This window comes from Trichomycterus rosablanca, chromosome 2 (genome assembly GCF_030014385.1).
Source record: "Trichomycterus rosablanca isolate fTriRos1 chromosome 2, fTriRos1.hap1, whole genome shotgun sequence".
NCBI classification, from domain to species: Eukaryota; Metazoa; Chordata; class Actinopteri; order Siluriformes; family Trichomycteridae; genus Trichomycterus; species Trichomycterus rosablanca.
This window is the reverse complement of record NC_085989.1, coordinates 5,914,523-5,934,653: the sequence shown is the minus strand read 5'-3', so window position 1 is coordinate 5,934,653 and position 20,131 is coordinate 5,914,523. Positions and strand designations below refer to the sequence as shown.

The 20,131-nt window shown below is 37.9% G+C and overlaps 1 protein-coding gene across 2 annotated transcripts in view; it reads left to right on the top strand.

The window, feature by feature from the left end:
- The first annotated feature begins 365 nt into the window (after window positions 1-365).
- LOC134304265 (retinoic acid receptor beta-like) overlaps window positions 366-20,131 on the top strand; it is a 61,876-nt gene continuing 42,110 nt past the window's right edge. For both annotated transcript variants that reach the window (XM_062989873.1, XM_062989863.1), the window contains exons 1-2: window positions 366-513; window positions 18,121-18,269. In XM_062989873.1, the coding sequence (XP_062845943.1) occupies window positions 366-513; window positions 18,121-18,269 (297 nt within the window). The remainder of the gene's footprint in view (window positions 514-18,120; window positions 18,270-20,131) is intronic.

The window sequence follows — 20,131 nt, the reverse complement described above, 5'->3', positions numbered from 1 at the left end:
CCGGGGAGAGACGCGCTTTTAAAGCCGATGTTCGGTGTTTATAAAAATCATTTCGCTCGGATCGGGAGTCTCGGTAGCGCGTGATCGGACGGAGCGCGCGGGACAGACAGACAGACAGACACTGAGATAAACACACCGCTGAGGCAGAAATACAGACTCACTTGAAGTTTGTCGGGCGCACTTATGATCGTCGGGTTTAAACCGAGCTTCTGTTTGCTCCGGTGCAGACTGAGACGTGGTCATGACCCAGAGCTGACGCGCTCCGGACCTTCTTCTGCACGCACTTTTACCAAACCCGAAACACGGATAATATAAGAGAACCTGTGCATTACCGGGCAGGTGTTTGGAATCGGCGAGGATCCAGCATGTTTGACTGCATGGATGTGCTCGCTGTGAGTCCGGGACAGATGCTGGAGTTGTGCAGCGCGAGCCCGTCCTCGTGCATGCTGCAGGAGCGAGCGCTGAAAGCGTGCTTCACTGACTGGCAGCACCGACACCGCAGCGCGCACTACTGTACGGTCAACAGCAATTTACTTTTCACTATACATGATTCCTGCCATTTACATTGCTCTTGTGCACTGCATTGCTCCTATACTGTGCATTGCATGGTTTTAAACAGTGCATTAATACACACCGTGCATTGCTCTTATAATAATTAGCATCGCACATATTCAGTGCATTGTTGTTATACAGTGCATTGCTCTAATATTTTGCATTTTGACAATAATTTGCATTGCTCATATTCAGTGCATTGTCGTTATAATATAATTACACTGTGCACTGCTCGTAGAATTTGCATTGCTCTTACTGTGCATTGCTCTTATGTAATTTATTGCATTGCTGTTATATAATGCAATAATAATCCGGGTAAAGGGCACATACACAATGCAGATACACATAATATAGGTCTATATATATATACTGAGTACATATGTAACACTTATCTGCACACAGTAACTGTCTAAAGATATGATGTACATTTAATATTACTGCCCAAACTAACTTTTCAAAGGTAAAAAATAACTGTAATATGTTCTATTAGTATTTACAATAATGGGAGAGGATAAAACAAGAGATAAGGTTCAGTTAGCTTTTGCTTTCACTTTATAGTAAATTAAGTACAAAAGTGAAAGCATTTCTCCACATTTAATTGTGTACCATTATAACCAGGGTCCAAATTTGTGTACAAAGTTTGTGTAGTAGAACAGTAATTATATATAATTTATCTAATATATAAAGTAAAATCTGACTTGTATATCTACACAAATTATACATTTACTGCAAAGCTCTCATATTTGTATATTGTGGGCCAACAGATCTCAACCTTGGGGTTTGGACTCCATGTGGGGTTGCTTGAGATGCAGATGAGGTCACAAGATGTTTTTACATACAGTTGATTTGAATTACTGGACAAATGTATCTCAGGGATGAAATGGTTAAAAATAATGATTAACGTTTGTGGCCTATCGTGGTTTTATTAGCTTTTGTCATTAAGGTTGTTCAAAACACCTTAAACAGTCATAAAAATATTTTACATAGAAAATCTGCACTGAAAAATCTGCAATATTTTTGAGCCTTTAAATTTGGGTCACTGGTCATACGATTTATAATACATGTTTTGCCAAAAATATAAATTCCTGGTCCAGCGGTCAACACTCGTGTACACAGTGAACATGAACATAGGCACTTTTTCATTTCTTATCCTGGTCCGGATTGTGGGGGGTCTGGTTTAGGTACATAAAATGCACAGAAACATACAGTATTTTCCACTATTGTAAAGGCATTGTGCGTATTAGTTACAGTTGTCCACAGGGACAGTTATAATACTCATCTGTTAGAACTCTAGCTTAATCTACTTCAAATATGATGTAGCTGAAACATAAATAAAATTTTAATGTAAATATAGTGTATCTTATCTGAATTTAGCTGCTGATACATCGTCATGCCACATCACTTATCACACCAAATAATTACAAAAGAAACACAGCATAAGATTTTTCTCTAGATATTACACTATAGTGCATTTACGGCATTACATTTGAGTGTCAGAACCTGCTATGATGTGGACAGTTGTTACGTGTGTTTTGTGTGTATTTGTTTCTTTTAGAGAGTAGCACATGTAACCTTTAGTTTCTATATTACCGTCTGTAGTGCCACATATTCATTTATTCCATTTTCATCCATCCAGTGTCAAAGCTCCCATTTCCAGCTAATACAAACACAATGCTGACATTCTCACTTCAACTCATCCGAGCCTTCGCAAGCAAGTTGTGCAAATGTCAAAGGCATCATGATGAAATGCTTTTACACAGTTTGTGTCCATTGTTCATTTGGATGATTGTGCCATGCGAATCAAAATTACAGACAAAAAATGATTCGCATTTTAGGCCACTTTTAGCCCTAAAACATGTATTCAGTGTCAGATAAGGACCTTTTAATTAACACACCAACATGTAGATTCTCTACACATGATTTTCTATGTAATAGTTTTTAAACTTGACCAAAAAAATCACAAAATAAAAGTAACTGTAACTGTAAGTTCTTTGTTTATTATTAAGTGCCATTAAGTGAGTCCTGGTGACTATATGTACAGTGTTTCTCTAAAGTATGTTGTGTTCTGTTTGGGGCTTCAGGATTCTTAATAAGTCTTCAATTCCTTCACTAATTGTATCCATTGTATCTTGTTTCTGGCTGTCCTTTTTCTCTTTTACCTTTGAGACTTCCAAGCATAACTGTCTTTTCTGACAAATGGTTTCTTCTCATAATATGCTGAATTCATAAGAGCTAACTAAAAATAAACATATGTAACAAATATTAACAAGCAGCGCCTATTTTCACCAAGATGTGTCAGGAATTGATCTGCAATTTACAAGGTAATATTCTGTAATGGATACATTTATTTTCAGTATGTTATTCTTTTAAATAGTACATTTATTTACAGTAAATTATTTTAATGAACAAATATATTTACAGTAAATTATTTTAATAAACAAATATATTTACCGTAAATTATTTTAATAGACAAATATATTTACCGTAAATTATTTTAATAAACAAATATATTTACCGTAAATTATTTTAATAAACAAATATATTTACCGTAAATTATTTTAATAGACAAATATATTTACCGTAAATTATTTTAATAAACAAATATATTTACAGTAAATTATTTTAATAAACAAATATATTTACCGTAAATTATTTTAATAGACAAATATATTAACCGTAAATTATTTTAATAAACAAATATATTTACAGTAAATTATTTTAATAAACAAATATATTTACAGTAAATTATTTTAATAAACAAATATATTTACCGTAAATTATTTTAATAGACAAATATACTTACAGTAAATTATTTTAATAGACAAATATATTTACAGTAAATTATTTTAATAAACAAATATATTTACCGTAAATTATTTTAATAAACAAATATATTTACAGTAAATTATTTTAATAAACAAATATATTTACAGTAAATTATTTTAATAAACAAATATATTTACAGTAAATTATTTTAATAAACAAATATATTTACAGTAAATTATTTTAATAGACAAATATACTTACAGTAAATTATTTTAATAGACAAATATATTTACAGTAAATTATTTTAATAAACAAATATATTTACCGTAAATTATTTTAATAAACAAATATATTTACCGTAAATTATTTTAATAGACAAATATACTTACAGTAAATTATTTTAATAGACAAATATATTTACAGTAAATTATTTTAATAAACAAATATATTTACCGTAAATTATTTTAATAGACAAATATACTTACAGTAAATTATTTTAATAGACAAATATATTTACAGTAAATTATTTTAATAAACAAATATATTTACCGTAAATTATTTTAATAAACAAATATATTTACAGTAAATTATTTTAATAAACAAATATATTTACAGTAAATTATTTTAATAAACAAATATACTTACAGTAAATTATTTTAATAGACAAATATATTTACAGTAAATTATTTTAATAAACAAATATATTTACAGTAAATTATTTTAATAAACAAATATATTTACAGTAAATTATTTTAATAAACAAATATATTTACAGTAAATTATTTTAATAAACAAATATATTTACCGTAAATTATTTTAATAGACAAATATACTTACAGTAAATTATTTTAATAGACAAATATATTTACAGTAAATTATTTTAATAAACAAATATATTTACCGTAAATTATTTTAATAAACAAATATATTTACAGTAAATTATTTTAATAAACAAATATATTTACCGTAAATTATTTTAATAGACAAATATATTTACAGTAAATTATTTTAATAAACAAATATATTTACCGTAAATTATTTTAATAGACAAATATATTTACAGTAAATTATTTTAATAAACAAATATATTTACCGTAAATTATTTTAATAAACAAATATATTTACCATAAATTATTTTAATAAACAAATATACTTACAGTAAACAATTTTGTAATAAATAATTTGACAGTAAATTATTTTATTATTAATACATTTCTGTTCAGTATATTATTTTAATTAATAAATTTATTTACAAAAAAATATGTTTTATAGTGATTTTTTTTGTTGGAATAATTGTTTTTTTAAATGTAATATGTTGTAATTAATATATTTATTTAGTAAATTATTTTGTCATTATGTATTTACAGGATTATTTTGTTATTAATAAATCTATTAAAATCTATAATATTTTGAAAGAATACTTTAATTCATAGTAAATTATTCTGTAATTAATACATTTATTTCTACTTAGTAATTTATGTAATAAATTCATTTATTTACAGTAGATTGTTTTGTAATTAATGCATTTATTTATGCTTTTTTTGTAATGAGTAAATTTATTTACAGTAAATTATTTTGTTAATTATGCAGAAAAAAACACAAAATGTTCGAGCTGTGAGCAGGCAGCTATCAGTCCCGGAATAATCGAATCCCTGCTCGCTTTGAATGATAGGGCTTTAGCGGATGTATTTCTGCTACGTCTCTGTTTTTAAATCTAAAACTGTACTACGCTTACTGTCTACTCCAGTGCATTTTAATCAGAATGTTCCTGTTTGGAAACTGTTAGTGTGTAAAACTTATTTCCGATATCTTACCATGAACTAGAGTATTTTAGTGTCCAAATGGTGCAGCGTTAATGCAGCCTGCAGCTTACAGCAAATATTCAGAGTACATAGAGATTTGGGAAGCTGCGGTTTCACTTCTGAATGTTCGGCTTTTGAGGAAAGACATGGAGGAATGTGGTGTGTAAACCTGTGTGTATCCTGACCTAACACGGGGTCAAGTCATTTTACCTGAAACTCAGGACAGCGGTCACAAACATTAGTGCACGTCGACATCTAGATCACTGACTTCTTTGTCTTGTCAGTGCAAGTTCAGCATGTCTGCGTCTGAGCCCCGTCTAGCTTCGGTATTTGGGATTGAAACAACTCGCCACAAACAGGCCGAATTCATCGCATTCCTTTACCATTTCTGCAGCGTGCTACACTAGAGGACACGGTCAGTACAACCCACAGATAGACTGCATAGACTGTCTATAATGAAGCCAGCAGTGATTTTTACATGTATTTTAACAGATTTATTAAAAAAGTAATGTTTTATTGTGTACTATTCCAATAGTACAGTGCCTATAGAAAATTGTTATACCCTATCAAAATCCTTGCCTTTTGTCACATTATACAATAAAAATGAAAGGGAATTAAGTCAAACCTCATTATTAAAGTAAAAACTAAAAAATCTGATAAATTCATTATAATATAATTAGTAAAATACCTTACAGTAACCATTATAAACTTGCTCAGGTACAACCAGTCACCTTCCAGATCACACACCAAGCTAACTGGCCCAAACCGGAGATTAATTATACTGGTTTTGATTACTTTAGAATAACAGTTGTTCCTTGTTTATTCATCTAGTAACATTTACCATGGTTGGAAAGGTGTTTTCATAATGGCTCTGTGATAAATGTGTCAGACAGCCCCTCCAAACTGGATGACTGAGTGAGGAGGATATTGATCAGGGAAGCGAGGCCGGTGGTGTGTGGTGTACAGGAACATGTACACACACTCAATATACTCATTACACTTGTGAAAAATGGGAGTCTTTTTGGTATTGTGATCTTGCTTCTTCCTCCATCCTGGTATTAGTAAATCCAAAACCTGTTGTACCAGAACGTGTTGTATCATGTTGTAGTCATTTCTCAATTTTGTGGCAGCAGTCTGAAAAAAACCCTTTCGTTTCTAAGACGAGGGTACACATCCAGATCCATAAACAAACTGTTTGACCAAATTGGTGGGAATGAACTTTGGTGGTCTGCACAGAGCCCCGAATTTAACCCCACTTAACACCACTGGGCTAAATTGTGATGACGATTGCGAGCGAGGCCTCCTCACCATCATCATTGACTGACCTCAGAAATGCTTTGTTGACTGAATGGAAACAAAAACTTATAGACACTCTCCAATTTTTTATTGTTTGTTTGTTTATTAGGATTTTAACGTCATGTTTTACACTTTGGTTACATTCATGACAGAAACTGTAGTTACTCATTACAGGTTCATCAGTTCACAAGGTTACATCAAACACAGTCATGGACAATTTTGTATCTCCAATTCACCTCACTTGCATGTGTTTGGACTGTGGGAGGAAACCGGAGCTCCCGGAGTAAACCCACTCGGACACGGGGAGAACATGCAAACTCCACACAGAAAGGACCAGGACCGCCCCACCTGGGGATCGAACCCAGGACCTTCTAATTTTTATTGAAAGCTTTCTGAAAAGGGTGTCCGACATTAAACACTTTTATATTTAGGGCCCTACTAAATTCACAGGAAAATGTGCTTGACCTCACATACCTCGTTTAAAAACAAATCACACATTTCTTAGATTTTTACAGCAGTCATTAAATCACAATTAGAAACTGAATAATAGAATAAATTGAAGCTACGATACACAGCACAGCTACCTTAATGGTTAAATGTTAACCTAGAACATCCAGCAGTGGTGCAAGGCTCTGTCTCAAATACTTGACACCCACTGAGTACCTGAGTCGTGTTTTTATCTGTTTTAGACTTCAACATCTTGGACATTTTGACTAAACAATTGCTAACTTAGGACCAGTAAACATGAGGCACTTGAACGCTACATGAATGAAAAACGTTAAATCACTAAACACAAACCTTACATTTTAAATTTCACAGTAAATTGCATATTACACTGGGAAAGGCTCATTACACAGTTCATGACACGATTTTCACAGCCGTGAATTACGCACGGCCTTAATTATATACATACCTGTTAATTATGTACTACTGTTGGTCTTTAGGAATTTAAAGCTCTGATCTTCACAGGTCTGAATAATACATGTCTGTTTATCGTTCTGATGATCATCATTTCACAGCTCACGATGCTGCTTGTATTGTGTGTCTTAGCTAAGCAGCCGTGAGTAATGAAATCCCATTTAACATTCTCGTACACTATCACTTTGACCAATTACGCCACCTTAGTGCCTTTTATTTGCATTTCAATGGATTAGAAAATCGTTGGCGTTACAATTCATTGGTAAATTACACTGATAAAGCCTTGCTTGGGTTTATCAGCATCGTAATGAAGTGGAATAAGAGAATGCTAATGGAGTTTTTGGTTCTTTTGTATTTCCTTTTCTTTAAACGAGACTTTTTGTGTTAATATTGCGAGACTCTTTTATTCTTCAAAAAGACCTTCCTTAATTTAGGCTTTGATTTGAAGAGCTTCTCATCAGGGTCATCGAAATGCTGCTTTATTTATTTGTTACAGATAAAAGAAACCCTGCTGGTTATTAATGATACCACATACACCTCATTTTCTTCTGTCTTAATTAGCAGCGCTCACATTGTTCTGTGTTGCTTTGTGGAGTATGTGTTAGAATTAGGGACAGTGTGTGTTTGTGCTGGTTTAGTTTATCTTTTAATAAACAAGTAGTATTTGTTGCTTTAAAATGGTGAAAATTGTCCACCGTATGGGTCAGTCAAAGCATTTTGTATAAATAACACTGGAGTCAGATATCAATCTATTAGATAATAGATATTAATACTGTGTGCAGCACAAATAAGATGACATTAAACATGTTCCTTCAGCCTCTCTTACATCTTCTAAGCCTTTGAGTGCTGGTATGACCAGGGTTAGCGAATATTAGTTGAAAATGCTCTGCAAAAAGTAGTCAGATAGACCAGCAATGTTCAAAATTCTTTTAAATAGACTTTTATTTTTACATATTCTTAGAAATAAAGAACATCTATAAAAATGAGCAGAACAATTCACAAATACAAATATAGTGATCTGGAAACGAACAGGCTAGGGTTAGGCTTCTTATAAAAAGATTGAATAAGAAAATGCCACTTTTCATGGGAGTTTTACAAGTGCTATTTCCTGGTCAGGGTCATGGTGGGTCCTGTTTTCCCAGAATCACTGGGCAAAATGCAGTAAACACACCCCAGACAGGACGTCAATTCAAAGTTCCAGTTCAAGTAAATACATCTGACAGATAAACAAACCTGGAACTTTTGAATTGGAATGATTTAGATTTAGTCTCTGTGTGATTAGTTTTTTTGTCTCTCCAGTGGGTTTTAGTGCTCTGACAATAAAACCCACTCATTTCAGGCTGGGAGGCATTTGAGGAGACATTTGAGAAGATCCGAGTGAGATATTAGTCCCCCCTGTTCTCTTTGTACATGTGTGATTGGTGGTAATTAGGTTCTCTTTTTCTCTCCTCTCGCGGTAGGCTTAAGCACCTCTGAGCAGGACTTGAAAGGCCATTAACACTGCTTGCATGCCAAGTTAATTTTGTGAGCACGACAGCTGAACGAAGGACAGAAAAAAGCTGCACAGAGACTTTGAAACAGGAGCAGACTGTGGGATGCCAGGCAGCAGAGGGCACAGATGATTAGGGAGGTCTCTTTTAACAATGCAAGTAAAACTGACTAGACAAAATTACAAAAGAACACCACCGTGGTATCCACAACCCGGCGCGCGATCCACTCTCTTTTTTCTAGTTTCCCTTTTAATTTTAAGTTTGTCCCATTTTTTGATTGATCAGATTTTTAAGTGACTGGAATATTTACACTTTTATTCCATGTAATATTACATTTCTAAATATGTGAGCTTGTGTGGCATTATGGTAAAAGCCATAAAGAGTTTTGAAATATTTCTTCAGTATTTTAATGTCTGTTTGTCTTTCTCGTAATTGACGATCGGTGAGGTCATTGTTTCCTAGGGCTGGACGGTGCAACCAAAAATTTGTATCACAGTATTTTTTGTATGACTGTGACTTTTTAAATGTTTGTGGTTTATTCTATATGTTGCTCTTTATCGTTGAAATAGATTGCCACCCTTCACAGGATTCATTCCTATTTTGCAACCAGTGGTTTGGGGATAGATCTAGACCCCTTATAAATGAACATGAATGGTTCTTTTGTCTTACCCATGTTTGTCTTTTGAAAGCCAAACGAAATGACCAGACATTTATTCTTAGCTTAGCATCCACATTGTGGAACGTTTACAGCCAAGAGTCATAGAGAAAATCTGGATCTAATTTGGTGTAACTTCTGAGTGAACTTTGACTGTGTTGTCTGGCTAATTCAATCCAGAGGAACAAAACGTGTGTGTGTGTGTGTGCGCGTGTGTGCGCGCGTGTGTGTGTGAGTGATAATTCAGCCTTTTTTTCATCTGTCCAAAATACTCAAGTTAATCAGTTTATTAGGGTTTTAACGTCATGTTTTACACTTTGGTTACATTCATGACAGGAACGGTAGTTACTCATTACACAAGGTTCATCAGTTCACAAGGTTATATCAAACACAGTCATGGACAATTTTGCGTTAATTAACCTGACTGCACGTCTTTGGACTGTGGGAGGAAACCCACGCAGAGGCACCATGCCGCCCCCAAAATATTCAAACGTGTGGTTGTAATACAGCTGTAATCAAACCAAAATGACCCCCCCGGTAGGACACCAAACTCTGAAAAATACACTTGGAGACGTACACGAAATGCCTCCCTCTTCCACCCTCTGCTACTGTGTTTCTTACTTCTCACACTTCTCTCTGCTCAACTAAACTTCATCTTGTATATGTACTGTATTTTCTTTGTGTATTGTAGAACATGTCATGCTAGGTTACAGCAGTGTGTTTGGAGTACTGAAGTGAAGATCTGGAATTTATTTAGAACGAGAGACGGAATTCTTGGTTCTTCACACCTTCCAAAAACATGCTGTAGTGACTTACCCCCAGGAGTGATTGTGTGAGTGAGAGACACTCAGCGATCGATTGATGACCCCTCTGGGGTGTTTTTTACTAGGACTTGTGTTTCTTATAAAACACTGCTGTGAACAATACAAGTTCCAGAAGTACCTCAATATGCTCTCTCAGTGATGCCCTGTGAGGAAAGCAAAGCCAAATGGGAAATCACCTTATTTACGCTACTTTGTAAATGTAGCAGACAGAATGCAAATGTAATCACGTCTTGCTGATAATTATGTACAACATAACTATTACTGAATGGATTCTGTAAAAGATTTGATCTGTATACCTGTAAATGTACATAAACGAGGACTGAAATGTTGTGCAGCGCGTCTGCTGGTCAGTGGTAGAGCTGGGCGGTTCCCGAATCACCCGGGTTAATGATTCGAATCTTCGTACTGAATCAGGAATCACGAGTCCGAGGTCTCAATTAACCCGGATCCTATGAGTCCTCTGATTGGCTGCTGCTAAGTACACAAGGCGAGTGGGCAGACTCGCCGGAAACACCGCGGACTCAGATGATTTGACTGAACCGGCTTCACTCCAGCCTGTGAATCCAAGTAATAAGTTAAATATTCCAATAAACAAGCGGTGAAACACACTGGTGTTCGTTATGTGGCTGATTTTATGCACATGCTATTATTATTATTATCATCAGTAGTAGTGGTATAGATTAGTAATGCAGCATATTTTCTTGTAAGGAAAACAACAACAAAATATGCTTATATTATTATTATTATTATTAAAATGCAAATGCTTACAGGCTACTTTAGGACTGTACCACTTAATGAGTATCATAGCCCTTCCCCATGGTAATTTATTGACTGTTTTGGTGCCACTGTGGCTGCCTGACTGGGTCAAGTTAACATGGCAATTTGTTGCAAAATGAACCGAATTTACCACCACTAGTCACTGGACCTACATATGTGCTCTATGTGGGATTTTAACAGGACTCTTTGCTTTTGGGGCGTGTGCAGAGCTTGAAAGGTGAATGTGTGTGAGTGTACGGTTTTATTGACTCAGGGATTTTTGTGTGTGTGTGTGTGTGTGTGTGTGTCATTCTGAGATTGATTGTGTTGAATTGATGTGCAGTATTGTAATGATCGTGTGTATTTAACATCACATAACTAAATAAAGGAGTGTTATGTTATGGAATGCAAGGCTCACGCTTTTCAGTGGTCTCCACAGCAGCTCAGCAGTGTGTCTGCACAAGTGTGTGTCCTTGTGTTTGTGTACATCTGTGTTTGTTTCTATTGTGCTTGTGTGTGTGTGTGTGTGTATTTGTAACTTAGTTAACAACTTGTAACCTAGTTGTACTTAAGTGTTTGTGTGTGGGTTGTGTCCACACAAGTGTGTGTGTCCTTGTGTTTGTGTACATGTGTGTTGGTTTCTACTTGTACGTGTGTGCTTGTATGTGTGTGTTTCTATTTTTTGTGGTGTGTGTGTCGGGGGTATGTTGGGGTTTGTTTGTTTCTGTATCCTTCTCACTGTCTCAGTTTGCTTTTTCCTCATTGAGAGAATGTCTGTGTAGTGTGTGTGTGTGTGTGTGTGTTTGTGTGTGTGTGTGTGTGTGTGTGTGTGTGTTTTATATGACCCTGCTGTTGAGTTCAGCCAGAGGCTAGGGGTTCAACACTTCGAGCCATGAGGTGTTCTCTCCCTCTCTGCCTGCTCTATTTACCCCCACCCCTCTCCGTCAGAGTCCTAATAGCAGCCGCGTGTGTTAACACGCCGGAGTCGCCGCTCCTCTGTGCCCGAGTGTAATCGCCCAGAAAATGGAGAGAGTTTTCGCTCAGTACATCTGCCTTTCTGTGTCCCATCTGTCCACAGGTGGTCCGACGCCTCTCCAGTCGAGTATGAAATATTCAGCAGTGTGGATAGAGATGAGGGAATCCACTCTCTCTACCACTAGCTCTCTGTGTATCGCTCGCTATATCTACACTGTATGAGCAAAAATATGTGGACACCCCTTCTAATGATTAAATGGGTGTTTTAGCCACACCTACTGCTAACAGATGTATACAATTATTTTTTATTTTAAAATGATATGCTTTCGACTTTGTGGCAACAGTTTGGGGAAGACCTTTTCATCTTTAGCATGACTGTGTCCCTGTGCAAAACGTGAAGGCTGCTAGCACCCATCCTTTCGACCTACAGTGTACAGTATACAGTTGCTAGTGGTGGATTCACACAGAGAGCCTGTACTTGTGCTGTCATCTTGACCATCCCTCATCGATGCCCTTATGGCACATGGAGGGTCACACTATGCTCTCCACAAATCATCCACCACTTGTGCTGCTGCCTCCACCAACCAGCAGAGGCTGCATTTACAGCAGAGGAGGAGCCACATTACAGTAGGTGACTGTATACTGTATACTGTAGGTCGAAAGGGCTTTCCTTGGTCAGGGGGTGGTGAAGGCGACAGAAGAATTTAAATACTGTAGCATACTGGAAATTACTACATTAGTGGTTAGGAGTTTGAACCATGATGACATCTCAAGTAACCTAATGGTCAGCGTAGATTGACCCTGCTTTCTGAGTGGAAGCCCAGCCAGGCCAGTAGCACTCCTAAGATTTGAAGTGGAGAGTTCAAGCTCTCCCTAATGGTGAGCTGTTGTACTGACTAGCAGTTGTACTTTTTACTTGTCTCGCAGAAAGCCTTACAGCGCAGGCAGGGTCACACTATGCTCTTGTGCTGGTGCCTTGACCAGCCAGCAGATACTACATCGACAACATAATTGAGGAACCCCATCAACCTCCCTTCCTCAGACATGGCCAGCTGTTTATGTTAGATGCCCAGCCAGGTTGAGACCATGAGCCCTAGAGCTCAAAATCTCAGCACTGGTGGGCTAGCACATTAGACCGCCGTGCCACACGAGCCCCATATCGACAATAAACCGATGACCCGTCTCTTCCCCTCCCGTGTACACATGTGGTGAGTGGAGATGGATCACGAGTATTGTCAACAGGAATTGTGCTGGCGTCTCCCGTGATTAGAATGGATGTGCGAGCTTTGTGCGACTCCGGGAGTCTCCAGCGTCCAGATGGAAAGCATTCGGAGGCGCCCGGGCCCTGATACGAGCTGACCCGACTTAAATCGAAACGGATGATCTGCTGCCTTCATTCGTTCAATCAGGTTTTAGTCGCAGGTCGGGGAGGGGCATGACAAAAGATCGATACGCTCATTTATCTGAATCCCATCACAGAGCGAGCGAGAGAGAGAGAACGAGAGAGAGAGAGAGAGAGAGAGAGAGAGAGAGAGAGAGAGATGAGAACCTCCCGCAATCAATGTGCACTTAGTTAGGGAGGCATGTTACATTTATTTACTCAGTTAATCTGACCTCAGATCAGAAATGCAGGAACATTGTGCTGCCTGAAGTGCAAAGTTCCAACATTGAATTCATTTTCTCACACACGAAATGGCCAAAAATATGTGGACACCTGACCATGAGCTTGTTAAACACTCAATTCCAAAACCACACACATTATTATTATGAAGTACTCAAGGTACTGAACTAGTAATCAAAAGATTCCTGGTTCAAGCCCCACCATCACCAAGTAAGTACTGTTGGGCCCTTGAGCAAGGCCCTTAACTCTCAATTGCTCAGATTGTTTTCACTCGTAGCTGTAAGTTGCTTTGGATAAAAGCGTCAGCTTAATGCCCCAAATGTAAATGTAAAGTAAGTTGGCATCCCAGCTTCTAGTTTATTCATCTGGACAGGCTTTCCACAACATTTTGGAATGTCTCTATTGGAATGGGAATTTGTGCCCATTCAGTCAAAATAAATTGTGAGGTCAGGCACGGGTGACTGGTTCTGGAGTCTATTAACACAAAATTCATCAGATAGTGTCTTTATGGATCTCGCTTTGTTCAAAGGAGCACGGTCATGATTTCAGGGTAAAGGGCCTTCCCTAAACTGTTAACACAAAGTTGGAGGATTGGAAGCTTATGGTTTATTTTATATGAACAATTTAACACATCTATTAGGAATGGGCATGACTAAAACACCTGAACAAAATCTTTTAGTGGGTGGGGGTAGGGCTGGGCGATTTTGCCCAAAAAAAAAATCTCGATTATTTTAAAATTATAACCGATTGTCGATTACGATTTCGATTTTTTTTGTTCTTGTATAATGCAATTGAAATAAGACTCGGATTACTTTTTTTTGCATTGTAAATTAAAATGACTGCAGAAGTGCAAAAATAGTACCACCACCACCTATAATTATCCTTTTAAGGATCTAAAAATTTATAACAATAACGATCACAATAATTAAAAACAAAATGGAAATCTGAATTATCTATATGCTTTATAAGAATAGCTCACAAAAAACTCTTTTTTTTTTAAATAATGTGCAGCAAAACCTTACATTAGGAAAAGGACTAAAAAAAAGTTCTTTACAGGTTTCTTAAAAGAAACACGAGTCTGTGCTGTGCTGTTTCCACCACTGAGTGAGTCTGTATCAGTATCTATACTGGGGGAGGGGGGTGTGAAGTAATCACTCAGCTCAGCTTTGATTTTGTCCTCTTGTGATTGGGGGGTGGATGGAGGGGGCACGTTCTGCTTCTAACTATATAGACTACAACTCCCATGTTTCCACGGACCGTCACATGTCCCCGGTCAGCCAATCCTGATCGCGCTCATCGGCGCCGGAGTTTTGATTCAGTTCAGCGGTGTTCGATTCAGTGAATCTTAATTAAACTCTTCTGTTTGTGTCTCGTTTTACCGATCGTGTTTACGCTCCTTATTTCTGAATCTAACCGTTACCGTGTATAACCCTTGTTGTCTTCCGTTTACTGTTTTAGTTTATCCTCTGGTTTTGGACTCTGACCTGGTTTTGTACACTGTTTTTGCCTTTTTATATCAAACTTTCCCTGATTTATATTCCGCGAGCGTCTGGTCAGTTTCTGCCTCGTGTCATGTTGGTATTTTAGTAAAAATATAAAGTATGTAAACAATCGCGATTGTCACATTCTAACATCGGGTGAAAACGTTCATTCTGATTAACCGAATTAATCGTGAAAATCGCCCAGCCCTAGGTGGGGGTAGGCAAATTCATTTGGTCTTAGTAGTGCGCTTAATGCCTAGTTCACACTACATGATTTTTGCCCTGATTTTCGCTTGCCAAGTGGTCGGCGCTAGATTTGCCGGCTCGGGAGCAACTCGGGTGTTCGCTCGGCGATCGAATCTCGGCTCTCAATCGCTATGTGTGAACTACCCAACAACTCGATCCGAGCGGCTCGCCGAGCGCTCCTGAAGAGAGAAATCTAGCATGTCAAATATCTGGATCTGAGTTGCCCGATTGGCATTGAGTGCTATGTTAGCACTCGCGGAAACACAGGTGAGGACTTGTAAAAAGGTGGGACAGGGGCATAATATAGTTTATATTAGAATACATCGGCACACACAAGTTTTACAGTATTTCTGACTTTATCGTTCTCTACAAAACATAATACCCACACTGCATTGCAAAAATATTTATTAACCTCCAACTCACTATAGAACAATCCATGCTGTTCCTATTTTTCCTCTTTGATTTTACGCTGCACATCAGCGCATAAACTTTGATCGCTCGCTACTTGTTGACGTGCATTTTTGGACGTGGTGTCATTAAACCTCTCGTCACTTCTCATGTTTGTTTTCGTGACAAAACGTCGTTTGGGAGACCAGAGAAGCTCGCCTGCGATTCCAGTTGGTGATAGATGGCGTAGTGTGAAACCCCCCTATCCCCGATCAGTCGTGTAGTGTGAAACCAACACCGACTTGAAAGACTCCCGATTACAAGAGATCCAGTTGTGTAGTGTGAACTGTACAGCGACCTGGCGACCTGGAAAGTCGTGTAGTGTGAACTTGGCATAAGTAGGAGGTCCAACACTTGTGTGCTTTATATCAGATTATATTATATATAGTATTTTGTGAGATGGCTTGGCCCTAAATAGTCAAACAATGAAGCTCTTTAGTAGATCCATGTCTGTCTTCTCTTCTCTTCTCTTTTTCTGTTTGTCTATTGAGATTGCATGGTTCCAGGTTTTAATTTATGCACCTGCTTTAAAAAAGGTTGATTGTGTATTAAAGTTTACATTCTGTGTTTCTTCCACCATGTGTAACACACATTCAGTGATTTACCCCTCAGTAAAACTGATGCTTTGTGAATGTATGTGCCGGGTCATGGCTAATGAGTTTAGCTGCTCTGAAGATCTCCGCACACTGGTGTAATTCGATCAGCTGATCTGTTCAGCCTGAAACGCTGGTGCTTGATCGTGTTGCCCCTTCCTCCACTGATACGGTCTGACCTGTAATGATCCACTTTACACGGCTTTTCCTTCCTGCTCTCATCAGATGGTCCATTGTGCGCTTTCCTTTCATAACATCGTTACAGCAAGTTTGTGCTGAACTTTGCAAGAGAAAGTTTTTATTCAAGAACATTTTCTGCACAAGATGAAAACCGAGGATATGTTCATATTCTGCTGAACGCTAAAACGATATTACAAATTTGCAACACGACCCAGGGAAGCTCCTCATTTTAAAGAGGACGACGACGGAATGCATGTAATACTGCAGCAACACTGCAAGAATTTAATTACCCGGCTGAGGAGGCCTAGATTATTTTTTAATATTCATAGGAACATTGCTGTTCTCCTTCTGGAGTTACTCACAGCAACCTGGAAACATAATTTTCTCAGCTCTGCGTCTCTTTAGAAAGGAGGTTGATTTAGGAATCTGCAGCATACATCCAGGAACTTGATGCACTTGGAAATGTTTTTAGACAGTATTAAATAAGCTCCCTGGGAAAAACTAATAATCCCATTTGTCATTTCTTTGTGAAACTTGATTATGCAGTACAAACTCCAGCAGTATCTTTAGCCAATTGTAGTATTTTTTTTGTACCAATCGCATGTCTAATTAATATTCCGTGGAATTTGACAAATTTTAATAATACGATCCCAATTTCCAAAAAGCTTTAACTAAAAAAGTTTAACCTGATTGGCCATCTAATAGAAACAACTGGCCAATCTAGATGGAAAAATATATATGATTTTAATGAACTCCATCTGTCGGCACGGTGGCTCGGTGGGTAGCACTGTCGCCTCACAGCAAGAAGGTTCCGTGTTCGATCCCCAGGTGGGGCGGTCCGGGTCCGGGTGTCTGCGTGGGTTTCCTCTAGGAGCTCCGGTTTTCTCACACAGTCCAAAAACATGCAGTCAGGTTAATTGGAGACACTGAATTGCCCTATAGGTGAATGGGTGTGTGTATAAGTGTGTGTATGTGTGTCTACCCTGCAATGGACTGGTGCCCCATCCAGGGTGTTACTGTGTGCCTTGTGCCCATTGAAAAGCCGGGATAGGCTCCAGCACCCCTTCGCGACCCTGATTGGATAAGCGGTTAAGAAAATTAATGAATGAATGAATGAATTGCCCTCTAGGTGAATGAATGTGTGTATAAGTGTGTGTGTGTGTGTGTGTGTGTCTGCCCTGTGATGGACTGGTGCCCCGTCCAGGGTGTTACTGTGTGCCTTACGCCCATTAAAAAGCTGGGATAAGCTCCAGCACCCCTCTGTGACCCTAACTGAATGAGCGGTTAAGAAAGTGAGTGAGTGAGTGAACTTCATCTTGAACCATCATAGAGAAAACACAACTTCAAAACATCTGACCATATCATGCTTTTCCACTCATTTACAGTCCAACTGTCAATAACTGCTTGTAGTACTTGATATTATTAACTTAATATATTATTGATATTGTAAGTATGTCCAGATATGCTCAGTATGAGGTAATAAAGCTCATTGTATTGTCACTATTGTCTTTCCCACAGCCATCGAAACACAAAGCAGCAGTTCTGAGGAGTTAGTGCCCAGCCCACCCTCGCCCTTGCCCCCTCCGCGGGTCTACAAACCCTGTTTTGTGTGCCAGGACAAATCCTCTGGGTACCACTATGGTGTCAGCGCCTGTGAGGGCTGCAAGGTAAGTCCATCATAAGCAAGACCAGCCCTTTAACATAATGTTCCATATTATAGGCTAGAAATGGTTATCTATGTTATCTCCTTTGAGAAGGCTTATCAGAGGATTTTGGAGTGTGTCTGTGGGAATTTGTGTCCATTTAGTCAAAGGAGCTTTTGTATGGCTGGGCACTGATGTTGCTCAAGAAAGTCTCAATCAATGTTCCAGTTTATTCTAAAGCTGTTCAGTGGGGCTGACGTCATGGATCTATCCATGCTAGAACAGGAATTGACCTTCCCTAAACTGTCACTGCAAAGTTGGAAGCATATAATTTTTTTTATATAATTGATTTATTCCACCTGTTAGCCATTGTTGTGGCTGAAACACATGAATTCAAAAACTAGAAGGGGTGTCCCAATACTTTTGTTCACAAAGTACAGTTGTTTGGCGGCACGGTGGCTCGGTGGGTAGCACTGTCGCCTCACAGCAAGAAGGTCCTGGGTTCGATTCCCAGTTGGAGCGGTCCGGGTCCTTTCTGTGTGGAGTTTGCATGTTCTCCCCGTGTCTGTGTGGGTTTCCTCCTAGAGTCCAAAGACATGCAAGTGAGGTGAACTGGAGATACAAAATTGTTCATTAAAGCAATAAGCCACGAGAGACCGTACGTTACTGTGATTTTAGCACGGGGATGACGCCTAAAACTTCTTTCCCCGTGCTAAAATCATAGCAGTAACGCACGGCCTCTCGTGGCTTATTGCTTTTATAAAACGGCGGTCAACATAAAATACAATAAATACAACAATGTTTAATCATAAATGTATTTATTGTGTATAAACTTACAATAAAGCGTTCTTCCGCGACGCCAGTTCGATTAACAGTGTTGCTAGGCAACATGAGGGCGAACATAACATTCACTTTTTCTTTTCAGTGGCGTATTAATATGGAACGATGTGAGGTGGTCATAGGTGTGCGTTTATCGGGGATTTTACAACGGCTTCGAACGCGGCTCAGCCAATCAGATTTCAGGACCGGAACTATCCGTTTTATAAGACTGAGTTTGATATTAAACTTGTGAACTACAGTTTCTGTCATGAATGGAACCAAAGTGTGTAAAACATGACGTTAAAATCCTAATAAACAAATAAATACAGTTGTTAGTGAATACAACGCAAGCAGTTGAGGGTTAAGGGCCTTGCTGAAGGGCCCAACAGTGAGAACCTGACAGTATTGGAATAAGAACCAGTGATTTTCTGATCACTAGACGACTGATTGTCATGGAAAGACTCACATTTCTTTCTTTTGAAGTTTAGCCAGACCTGCCTGTTCTGCAGTTCAGCTTCTTTTAACTTCCTACATCGTTTGAAGTATTTTAGTGTCTACAAAGCACACGAAACATCACAAAATCAGTAAATAAAAAGAAAGCGGGAGCAGAAAGGAGGAGGATTAAAGCAGGAATGATTCTGGATTAGTGCCGACTTCAGTAACATGGTAAACAGGGGATTAAAGGGGGATTGTGGGAGCTTTTTGTGGCGTTTTGTACGTCTAGTCCTGTGTCAACAGTGCTCATGGCAAATGTTTTTATCTTTTTAGATCTAAGCATGCACACGCACTTGTGAAGTATGCACAAAAGTATGTGGACACTTGATCATTAACTTGACATCCTATTAAAATCCAAAGGTTTGAGATCCAGATTTGAACCTGAATCTCAGCGTTGGTGGGCTGCTGTGTCCGAGCGCCATAACTAGATTTATGCTTTAAACATCCCAACAGCTGTACTGGATAAAATAAAAACAACTGGCTCTCTGTTCATCACCTGATCTTCCTCTGGCTGTCCAAACAGTTTACTTCAGTATATTGTTCTGCTTCTTTATTCTCTGCTTCATTACTGT